This window comes from Oryzias melastigma, linkage group LG21, assembly GCF_002922805.2.
Source record: "Oryzias melastigma strain HK-1 linkage group LG21, ASM292280v2, whole genome shotgun sequence".
Lineage (NCBI taxonomy): Eukaryota > Metazoa > Chordata > Actinopteri > Beloniformes > Adrianichthyidae > Oryzias > Oryzias melastigma.
The window spans coordinates 15,700,780-15,713,415 of record NC_050532.1 but is presented as its reverse complement, the minus strand read 5'-3'; the positions used below and the strand labels follow the sequence as shown (position 1 = coordinate 15,713,415).

At 35.2% G+C, this 12,636-nt stretch overlaps 1 protein-coding gene across 1 annotated transcript in view; it reads left to right on the top strand.

Moving 5' to 3' along the window:
• Window positions 1-12,636, top strand: part of LOC112155138 (receptor tyrosine-protein kinase erbB-4) — a gene marked incomplete in the record, with an annotated part of 293,012 nt that overhangs the window by 174,629 nt on the left and 105,747 nt on the right. Inside the window, 1 exon segment of the mRNA XM_036209624.1 lies at window positions 885-1,071. Within this exon segment, the coding sequence (XP_036065517.1) occupies window positions 885-1,071 (187 nt within the window).

Genomic DNA, 12,636 nt, shown 5'->3' with positions numbered 1-12,636 from the left:
AAAATATGATGACCCATGATAAATTAGAGTAGTTATTTTTTTTATTTTCAACTGTTTAGGAATTAGGAATTTGAGAACAAAAAATTCCTAGAAAAAAAATAATAACTGGAGACTTGGCCTTCAGTTCACTCATTCCTGGAACCTGTGACACTTTACTCATGGACCCATGACACTCAGAAAAATGCAACATTTTGAAAATCATGTAAATACTTTTGCACGGATACTTTTTCTCAAAAATGCAGTAAAGGAAAACTGACTTTTTGTCAGGAGCAGACAAAAAAAGGCCATTTGAAAAAGTTTGCAGTTGTGACGTAGGTGCCAAAATCAACAGGCCATTTTGGATGCTGATGCATCCACTTGCAGAAGACTAGATCCATGTACGTCTTTGGTCTAAGCTAGCATCAGGCTCAAAACTGGACGGCTGAATAGTGCCAATATTACCAATGTTATGTTGCACCAGTGATGTCATGTTGAGGTTGTAATGGGCTTGTGGGAGAGCATGTAAATAGATTGATGATGGGAAATGGGGGTAGAGTTACACACCCACAGCTCAGAGGCAAATTTCTGTGAAATACTGCCACTCATATAATAGAAAAGTCCTAGAAAACATGTTTTTTTTTTTTTTAATTAAAACATCATAAACATAATTAAAAGACTACTGGAAACGCTTTTAAAATAGATTAAAAGATGATCCGAGTGGATTTTAAAAGGATGAGTTGGTTCCTTAGACTTAAAAAATGTGATATTAGTCTTTGTTTTAAGCTTTTTAGCAACACTTAATATACAAATCTTTGGCACAATCGCACTTTGTTTACAGACTTTTATTTTTAAAACGTTCCATGTTAAAAATGTCTAAATGCTTCCCTCCTTCATTCTGCCTACAGTCTATCCGAGAAGTGACGGGCTACGTGTTAGTGGCCCTTAACCAGTTTGACCACCTGCCATTGGAGAACCTGAGGATCATTCGAGGAACAAAGCTCTACGAGGACCGTTACTCGCTTGCAATCTTCCTCAATTACAGGCGTGATGGAAACTTTGGCCTGCGACACCTGGGCCTCATAAACCTTGCAGGTAAATTGTTACTCATATTGCTCATATATCATGTCCTTTAAATCTAACTCTAGCTATTGCAATTAATCCTGTTAGACTGAAGATTATGTTCAGAATTGCAATGTTCTGAGAAGACTCTGTCTTCTGACATTTCTCCACATTACTCACACGGAAGTTAATCTCCTTAGATTTCCAACCCACTCTTCCGTTGACCTGCACCTGTTTTCTGACAAGCAGGCAAATGTGAATGTGACTGCTAATAAAATGTGTGTTAAGTGGGAAAACAAATGTGTGGGCGACTCCAACGCCATGTGGACAATTAATCCTGGCGCTTGCAGGTTTTCTTCTAGTGCCGTGACCCTGGTGTCAGAGGAAAAAAAACATCCATACATGCATAAATGCAAAATTATGTTTAAGGATCAATTTTGGTGTTTTTTTTTGTTAAGGTTTGACATCTATTACCAACGATTATTCAGACTTTTATTTTCAAGATGTACAAGTAAAATCAGCTTCTGGCTACATTCAACCTTTTCTGTGAAACCTTTTCAGTTCCCAAAATATAGTTTAATCAATTTATTATTTAGATTGCTGCTTTACAGCATATGTGAAGAAAAGAAGAATTTGGAAATGTTAATGTTAGCTGTCTGAAAGTGGTTTCTATTTGTGAAACCTGATTTCCAAAGCTCAACTTTAAATGTCTTGAATTTATGAAAGCTTAAATGCAGAATAAAATGGATTCTCTCTTTTTTATCTGTTGATACGGTTATTTTGAGAGAACCTTTTCACCGTTTTAAACCTGCTTTTGTTTCTTTGAAACGGTCCGTGATCATAAATCCTGATGTCTTTTTGTATCTCATTTAATATAATTTAACATTTCTGATGCCACATTCATTTTGTCTGTCAGAGTCCTCAGCAGACGTGCTCCCCAGAGTATTAAAGCAGAGAATGCTTTACCCTTTTTATTTATTTATTTTTTGAGTTTATGTTACTCTGATTTTTGCAAAAGCAAATGATTAGTATATTATTAGGAATTTCTCTGACTAACCCTTAATCTAGTTTAGTAATAGATCATCATAATTCTGGATTTGTTTTGGTGAAAGTCAGTTTGAACCCCTTTTTTCTAGTCTCTTCACAGGTCAAGGTTTTAAATTTTATTCAGTTTTTTGTTGACTATACTGTCTTTATCTTTTGAATTTTTCCTACCAAATCAATATCATGCTTGTGAACTCATTCAATCTCCTTATGAAGATGCCTGTGTGCTGAATTTGTGGTCATACATACAAAAGATGGGAAACAATGGATCTATTCTTATTTTATTCAATGCGATTCCTTTTGAGTTTCCTATATATGATGCAAGGAGCTTTTTACATCTGACTGGTCTGAAAAACATCTACAAAGACAGATCTGTTTAATACAAATGAGTCCACTTGAGTGCTTATTTTTATATTTTATCTTTAACTGAGCCTAAAACATACAGAATATCTTTAATTTTTTTTAAACATAAAGACAAAAAACATTTAAAGGTAACAACCAATTGGTGCAGGACTTTTATGAAAAGTGTTATCATCACATCAGTCAGCACATACTCATATTGACAGGAATATTGGCATGTAACAACGAGGAAAAAACAACCAACAATGTAAAGTTTAGAGTTCTGAACTAAAAAGGATTGGTTTGAACAAAAACTAAAAAAGAAAAACACTAAAACATACAGTTGATATGAATAAATATTAAATTATAGATGCAGTAATTGACAGCAGGTTGTATGTCACTTTGTTTAAGACTTGAATTAAATTGAACTGATGTCATTGAGCAGAAAATTCCTCATTACCACAGTTCTATTAAAAATTAAGCAGATAAATAATAAATTATGCTAAAAGTATGCTTAAAAATATAAAAAAAAAATATTGTCCAGTTTCTGTGAAGCGTTGTAGAGTCTAGAACAATCATCAAAACGCCTCCTTCCTGCAGTGAGGTGTTGTAGTCTCTGACTGCAGGAGCTTCTTGGTTCACACATGGTCTCATGCAGATGATGGTGATGGATATTGTCCATGATGGATTCCAGTTTCTGAAAAATCCTCTCTTCATCCACAAAAGGGGAAATCCCAGAACATGGATTTTAGGTATAAAATCTTATTTTTTTACATAGTAAATCATGGAGGTTTGCTACTTTCTGAAACCAGCCTCCAGTGGTGACTTGAGGAACTGCAACATTTGACCACATCAGGGTTTGCATCAAATAAATGAGATCAATGACAAATATTTCAATATGACAAGAAAGAAACTATAACTTGTTTTATTACTTTTATGAAAAAAATATAGTGATGGAGTTGCTCAGTTGGCAACACAATGGAATAATGATAATAATGTTTTAATGTGAAAAAGCTGTGGAACAAAAGGACAGCTTTTTATTTTTTAAAACACGTTTTATTATTTCAGGATGATGGTAGGCTTCTGTTAACAGCAAGTGGCAATGCTTAATAAGCAAGTAAATCAATAGTAAAAGTAAACCTGTGCAGTAGTTTCATAACTCTAAACTTCTGGCAGATTTTTTAAAATACAAATATTTATTTTATTCCCGTTATAAAACAGTGTTACCAGAGATTATTCTTTTAACGAACATTAGAAAATCATCAGTTAACATTGGCAGATGTATTTAGAAAAAGATCAGCTGTGTTTCATAGTGTAAGAACAACTAATTGTGAGATACACTGTAAAATCATCCATGACAAAAGGCAGCCCTCCATTGTAATCACCTCACAGTTAAAGACAATAAAACAGGTCTGTTATTCTACTTTGCATTTTCGTTTCACTTCGCCTCATATTCTCCTTCACATTTTTGCACCGTACTCTCAGAATTAAATTTATCTGGCACCAGCAGCAGCTTTTTGCCAAGCCAGTCCTTTTTATTGTGGTGCCAAGTCGAAGACAGTGCTGGGGGAGCCGGAGCTGGACTCCATGAGAGACTGCTTTTTGATGTGCCATTTGTGGCCTTAAGCTACCAAGTGAAGAGGAAGTTATGCACAAAGCCCTGGTGTGTGGAGCCGTATTTCATAATTTCATGTTTACCCAGAGTATTTTGTTAAACAGTTGCTGCTTGTGTTATCCTCTTTAAACAAAAGTCAAAAGGCGAAAAAATGTTTCAATTTATGTTTTCAACAGTAAATTGAGGACCAACTGGTTCTTATTAGGCAACATCTTTCAACTAAAGGCTTTGTAATACTCTAGCTGTGCAGCAATGTGTTAAAACGTAAAGTTTCAAGTATCATTTTAGTTAATTGGTTAGAAAATCTTAAAAATTAAGAATATTGTTTCAGTTTCAGAGATTTTCTACAACCACTCAGTCTAAAGCTAAAGGTCATGATCTCAAATAGTCATTAAAACTAATTTACAAAGAGGAGAAGAAAAGAAAAAAAAAAGGAATTCTTTCTGAAACTATTTACTACTAACTTTTATCATTTACAGATTATATTGCAACTGAATAAAAAAAAAGGATTATTTGTACATTCTGTAGATTCATTAAACACCCATTTTTTTAAGAGTTACTGTAAAATAATTTCCCCACTATAGGGTGCACCAGGTTATAACGTGGATTTTCAATAGCTGTGTACCATTACACAAAAGCGCAAAACTTAATAAAAATTCAAGAAATGTAAAAAAGAAAAAAAACTATTTTGTAATCACTCTGTTTCAATACATCATAATTATGCGACTAAACACAAACCAACTCACGCGATAAGACATTAAAAACACGGCAACGGATGTGAGCAATACTTTGATTTACAGCAGATACATTCAAATTTCTGTTACGACACTAGCACTCATCATCATCTATCAAAGGAAACATTAGCGTTCAGACCACGGAGCGGCGAGCTACGTGGGAGCGGCTACAGATGAAACTATTTTGGGAAATCATGTTTGGTGATTTTACAGAGGAGCTGTGGATCCATAATTCCACGTGACGCGCCCAACTTTTGATGAGCCGTGTGATGCTGTGGTGCCTGCTGTGCAGTGCCTCCTAAGCGTGGTATCCAGTTGTTGGTCATGTGAGGCATGCACAAAAACTTTTTTCAATTAATGCAAGTTTTTTCAAAATTGTTGTTTCCATTTGACAAAATTACTATTGCAAATCCAATTTGCGCTTCTCATAGTCAATGGAAACACAGCTATTGAATGGTACGTTTTCAAATTATTGTCGTAAATAAGGCACACAAGAAGATTTTCTTGGAAGCCTTTTTTTTCCTCCTCAAAGTTTAATCGGTTTTGTTTCTGAATCACTTGCTTTAAACATTTATTGTTGTTCAAGCAAGTAAGCCAACTGTTTAAATCATTATGAAAAATGTGATTTTACTTTCATAATGTATTTCCATTCCATCCTTAGGGAAGTAAGAAGTGATCAATAGAATCCATAAGAAACATATAGGAGAGGATGAAACTTATTAAGTACATGAGGGGCTAATCGAGGCAAAGCAAAAATAAAAGACCCCTTGGAGCAGAAACCCACACACACACTTCTTCTAGAGTCCAAATTGCTTTGGGATGAAATCAATTTGTTTCTAGTATATTGTGGCATTACACTTATTGATTTTCTTCCTTTGGTGCAGTTGCTGCCATCTGTAACCGGACCCTCTGGATTTAAGGCAACTGGAGGAATTTGGCTGGGCAGGGATAGGACTCCCTCTGATGCACCTTTCAATCAGGCTTAGCTAAGAGATCCTCATGAATATGAAATATAAGCCACAGTCAAGCTGTGAAAACTTTGGGGAGGTTTTTGTGTGCATGCACTGCTGTGTGAAATAAGCAATGGATAGGACCCTCTTGTACCACAAAAAAAGGATCAATGAATAACCATTAAAACAACAGCACATAAAAATATATATTATTTAAAGTATTAATACATATCAGAAATTGTATTTTTTCCAGCTTTCAAACATAAAATTTATTTTGATGTGTTAAATATTTAAGCTAATTTGTTTATTTGGTTGAACCTTGAGCAGCCTCTATGCTTTCACTTGGAAATTACAACCAATTCCCTTTGAAAATTGTAATAAAAGCCTCAGATACGCGTTACGATTTAACACCTTTTACTGCAACCACCTCACTTTCTCATATTTCATCCCTTTTCACATTTGTTTAATATTCTCTTCTTTTTTTAACCACCCCGCGCCTGCATGGAGTCTGTCTAAAATGAAGCATCCAATCTGAGGCCCCATCTGCTGAATGATCCTCTCTCATCGCATACATGTACACAAGCCTGTGTTTTACGCCAAGGCGTTATCCACTCCTTCATGGCCCATCTGCTCTCTTTGTATCAGTCCCACTTTCTGTCTGTCTTCCATCTTTTTATCGTTCTCCGTCTTTTGTCACATATCAGTTGGCCGTCTTGATTTGTCTCATTATTGCCTTTCACACAAGCACACATGCTATCATGTTGGCAAACTCTTTGAGGCTTTCTGTGTTCTCCCGAGCGCTGTGTGGTCGAGGCATCATCTGGTCCATGTCCTGCCAGTGTCACCCAACAGCAGAACAAAGGGTGAGAGGAGAACGGAAAGGGAGAAGAAGCAGGGTGCTTCCTTCACACAAGTTGCTGAACAAGCCAGCGTTTTTTTTTTTTTTTCTTTTTTGATCCCTAAGAGTGTTTTTTTTATTCATCCAACTACAAAGAAAATAGTATTTCTGCCACAGGAGGTAGTCTCGATTGTGCATGTCACCAGGTTCAGTTCTACCTCCTGCCTGGCAGCTAACAGACCTTAGGTCTCCTTCAATTGTGTGTCTAATTGATTACTTCCCATGCAATTACTCCTGTGTCACACTCAATATTTCACTGCTCCAGGATAGGGGCAGGAGGGACTTCTTTATGAAGGACGACATTGATATTGTCACATTTGTGAGGCACTAATGTGGATTGTGAGGAGGCACATGTTAAATTAAAGTCCAGAACAGACCATCAGTGTTGGTGGGTGTTAATTGATTGCTGTGTACTACAACTGACTTCTAAAGAAAGTATCGGAACTGCAGCCATTTTCTTTTCTATCCTTTTTATTTTTGGACTGACTTTAAAATAGTTTATTTAATTGTATTGTTTACAGAAATTTAATTAAGAAATAGAATATCTTGATCCTCCTAAGTCTTTTGATATGTTCACACCACCCAGAATGTGCCTTCAAGAAAACCCTTTCATTTAAAAATCCATGTAAACACACATTTAAGGCTTCAGTGTTCAAAACTATAGCATGCACTTTTAAGACTGTTTCAGTGTGCATTCAAGAACGCATTAATATAAAATAGAAAAAACTCAAATATGAATATTCAACATTTTTATTTTCTGGAAGACGGGCATTACTTTAACCATTTTTGTGGTATAGAGTTAAAGATTGAAGTCTATCCATGGACGCAGATTCATCTTTCCTAATGGAGCCATGTACCCACTGATCTCTGCCACCGTGACACCTGACAGGAGCTTCCGTGTTGTACAGAGGCAGGTTATTAGCCTGCATAGTGGGATGGATTTGCCCTTTTGTTAGCAGCTCAGGGTGGGTTCCAATCTATTACCAGATGATTGATTTGTGCAGCGAGCAGTCTGTTTCTTCAGTCAGGCTGTTTGGATGTTGTGAGGCTCGAGCCAGATTCTAAAATCATCACACAGGTAGTATATAAAAAAAAAAAAAAACTTAAAGAATTGTATCTCACTACTCAAAAATAAAATATTAAGATTGTATTATGAGGTTTTTTACATTCATGAAACACAAAGCAGTAAGACGTTTTATAACATTTTTTTTCTATGTTCTATTTTACTTTAGGTGAAATAAAAAAAGAAAAATAATTCTTGAAGATTTGTAAAAAAAAAAAATAAAAAAAAAAGTGATTTAATTTTACCGTGCATTCATAAAAATGTTTATAAAGTTACACAAATTCATCTAATACACTAAGCACTTTGACTCCTCCCCCTTTCTCGCCATAGCTGCCTAAAAATTAGTAAGCTTATTTTTACCCCTTAGGTCAAATCCTTGGGTTACGTGGACCAGTTATTGATAGAGAGAGTGGTAGGGAATTAGATAAATAAAGACCCTTCTTCCTCACCTCAACTCTAAAGTGAAATGTCTGTTATGTGTGCAACACAAGACATGGATTCACCAAATGTCAGGAATAGCCAGATGTTCAAACTAAGAGGGTTTTGGTGTGAAAATGTTTGACATTGTCTATTTTTGCAACTTTTTGTGACTTCCTTGGTACTTCTTTAAGAAACTGTTTAAAATAAATCAAATGGGGGTAAGTAGACATAAGTTTGGATGAGTTGATAATAAATATCGGCAAATGTAAAAAAAACTTCTTAGGCAAGATGTGGAACTCCAAATTAATAATTGTTTAATTTTGTAAAAAAAAAAATAATAATAATAATAATAATAATAATAAAAAAATAAGCACAACACAGAAAAAAATGTGTGGAAATATATTATATATTGCAAAGATCAACATTTATAAAATGTTTGAGATGTTTAAACATTTAAAAAAACTTGAGATTTCCAACTTAAATTAACCAAAAAAAAGGTATTTTCAGGTCATTTCACTTGATGCGTACTCATACACAAACATAAAATCACTCAAAATATAAATAATAGCTGATATGAACTGAACTAAAAAGACTAAATTAAACTTAGCATCCCTGCCCTTGGACGCTCTGTCTTGATGAGGAAAAACCCCTTTAAAACAAAAAAAACCTGATTCAGGGGAAAAAGAAGAAGAAACCTCAGGGATGTCCACATGAAGAAGGGATCCTCTCCCAGGATGTGGGGGTAGTGGTAAAGAGGGACAACAAATGAATCGCACTGCACCAAACAGAGGCATGGACAACTTAATGAAATGAACGTTAGTTAAAAAATCTAAAGTCATGGAACTCTGTTATGTAAGAAAATTGAGGTTCACTAAAGGAGATAAAACATGAATGACAGCAAACATTTATTTTGGGACACACCCCTTTAACCTCTATTTTCAGAAACAGTTTATGGCAAGAAACTCAATGATATACAACTTAATTATGTTTTTTCTAATAAACCCATCAATCTTAGCTAATATACCAAAAGTGCTGTTTATGAAGTGCATGGAACTGGATAATTGCATTCATTTAGATGGATATTTACACTCGCTAATCACTTTGTAGTTTTATTTTGTCTTTGTAGTGCTTTGCTGTCTCCTGATGGATGAGAGAAAAAAAATCCCAGGGAAGCTCCAGTTTACTATAACCTCTTAGTTGACATCCTCGTGTTAGATTTCTGTCATTTTCTTTCAAACTCTTGATCTTCCCCTTGGACTCAAACCCTAGTTAAATGTGTCCATCCCATAGAGGCTCATTTTAATCCAGCTGCCAAACCAATCACACCTTGATAACAGCCATATGACCCTCAACAACAGCAATTGAAGGTCTTTTAAATCGTCTTCTTTTTGTATTCTTCTGTTTGGATACTCATCTATGATTGTACATTGTTTCCCTCCCTATTTGTTTTCTTTGTTTTTCTTTCTTTCTTGTAGATTTATCTTATCTCTGCGTATTGCGATATGATTTTATCGCTCTGGTCCTCCATCTCATCCATAAAGCTCTGATTACCAGGATTTTATCACAGCTCAAGCTGAACACAAGCAAGAAGGCATTCCCACTCCCCACAACCATTCTGTCCTGATTTTATTTTTTTTTTCCTCTTCTCATGTTTAAGCAGATGCTTTGCCTTGCTCGGATATAATTCCATAATCCTTAAATCTCAGCCATTTTTCATGAAGGAAACAATTGCACAAAGGGCGGGCCAAATGAAATCAGCAGCCTGTGAATGCAATTATCTCAGCGGAGTAGAGGCGGATGTTTGGGGAAAGGAGGCCAGGCCAACACCCCTACAACTTGTATTTTATTGCAAAAAAAGATATCAGTTTTCTCCTTCGCATTGACTTAGAGGGAAAAAAAGTTAATATAGAATTAAAGTAAATGAACAATATAAAGTTTAAAATGACCTTAAGCAGAAAAGTTTGATGGGTCACCATGACCAGTTTGCACACATTTAGACACCTTTGTCAAGATGATCTAAAATCAATTTACCTTGAACTCACAAATGTAAGTTTTTTAAAGTTTAAGATGGAAGGAATAGCTACTTTCACCTTCTCTTTCTCTCATCTTCTTGTATGTCTGACTGCCGTGTTGCTGCACTGAAGTAATTCTTTTGTACTGCTACTACACATGGCCAGTCTTAGGGACAGAGAATGTGTCCTTTCATTTTTTTAAGGTTTTGCGTAAGATCAATTCTTCCAAAATTGAGACAAAAAAAAAAAAAAAACATAGTTGGCTTTTGACATTTTAAATGAAACCAGGACATATTCCTTCAACAGTCATTTTGTTGTTTTTCGCCATCCCGTCAGAGATCGCCACAATGGATCACCAATCCGCACACTTAGTTTGAGAGAGAGTATTATTCCAGGTGCCCCTCCTGACATAACCATATATTGTTAACCAGGCTGGGGACCAGCACAGGGAAACCAGACTCGGGCACCTCTGTGGCTAATTAGGTAGTAGCAGGACACACTTTGGCACTCATAGGAGGATCATTTTCAACTGCTTTCATGTCAGTCTATCATCACACATTTTTCTTATTTTTTTTTTCTTTTAAAAGCAAATTCTAAACAGACTATAGTTATACATGAAACTGTTTCGAATTACATATTTTTTGGATTATAACCTTTTGTATATTTTGGCTAGGAGTGAGACTTGTACTCAGGTGTGACTTGTATGTTGAAAATGAAAGGCCCATAAACCACTGGAGGGCGCTGTAAATGTTTGTATCAGTATTTGCTACTGACAGCAACTCAGAAGAAGAAGGTCTGCTCAAAACAAACTTTAATAGAGGTAGTGGATGTGAGTTTGACTCGTGAATTGTGTTAAATGAGAAAGCAGCATTATGTTGGGCTAGAGGGAGTTGTTTAAGAAGTGTTGCACTTTTCTCCCAAAAGAAGTGGGACTTATACTCCAGTGCTCCAGTATATTAAATGTTTTTGTTTTGTCATCATGCATATTATTGCTGCTGCGACTTATACTCCGGAGTAACTCATAGTCAGAAAAATATGATGTTTTGTGGTTGCTTTTCAAAACACATGAAGGTCATTGCAACAACAACAAAGTTCAGATCTTTATATCTTTTTATCTCAGTTTGGGGCGGATTTTAATGTAAACAGTCATGTCTCACATCCAGTACAGTTCTTTTCATATGTACAGTACTGCTTGTGTCACTGTGGACCATTGGACAAAACAATATATTTTCAAAAATATTGACAGCTTTTCATCCCATCAGTAATGGTGAGGTCAGATTAGTTTGAAATTGGCTCAGACTTTGATACTTGGACTAATAATGTGGGTTTTTAACTATTTTAGCCAATGTGACTTCTAAAAAGATACAAAAAAAAATTGATTAATAACAAAAGGGGCACTTTACAACTAACTCTGTGCAGATTTTACTTTGTGACTACAAAGATTAAATTAGAGGGTACTTTTTAATTACTCAACATATACACGCAGGATGTATTGATTGAAGAGATTTTAAAATCAGAGAAAATGCATTGCAGGGAAAAAGTCATTTGAAAAGTTAAAACAAATATAAAAGAATGCAGATGCAACAAAATAAGATACCCACACACTAACAAGACAAAAAAGCACAGAACTGGTTATTTCAGAGAGTTGGAAAAAATTCCAATCATATAACCATTAATGAGTTTTACATGACTTTAAAAAAATCTAGTTAATGTGTTGTTTAACAAATAGCATTTATCAAGAAAAAAAATTCACAGCATAAGTTTTCCTCAAATACTTTTAAAATCACAGAACACAGCAGTTTAAACCACTTGAAGTCATAGAATAACACTACTGGAATGCAGTTAAGACTATGTTCATATCTACATTAAAACTGTTACTTATTGTCACAAATTAGTTTGAAAGATGATATTATAACAAAAGCAACATTTTGCTTAGTTAAATTAAAAGATGACACATATACAACTGTTTTTAATACATAGAAATAAGCTATTTTTCAACCTTCGAACTACTAAAAAGATTACTTTTATTGATGGTATAAAAAGGTTACATGTTTTTGGACGGTCATATATTCTGTCAGTTCGATCTTCAACCTTCTATCTGTCCAAAACATCCCAGATAAAGTTGTGAGGTTTCTTTGGTTTCAGGCTCTAAACATTCAATCTAAAACAGTGATCTAAATTAAAAGTGGCCATTTTAAAGAAAACAAAAGCAAGTTGTGAAAGACAATATTGATCTAGAACGCGGGAAGTGTAGGATTCAGTGTTATTGGAGTTTGACCCATATGGGAAATTACAACCAGAAGGTGTTGACGCTTTACTTCGATTTTTTTAAAATCCTTTGACTGTTTCAATGAGGGATTTTTTTTTTTTTTTCTGAGGGATGACAAATTTCTAAGCTGAAAAATATAAATTGCCTCTGGTTGAAGGTTGGCGCCAGTGTTCGGCAGCGGAGCCACCACCTCGTGTGAATGGGTGAATGAGTGAATGGGTCTGTGACTGCAGCTCTTTGGGCTTTCAAGGAAG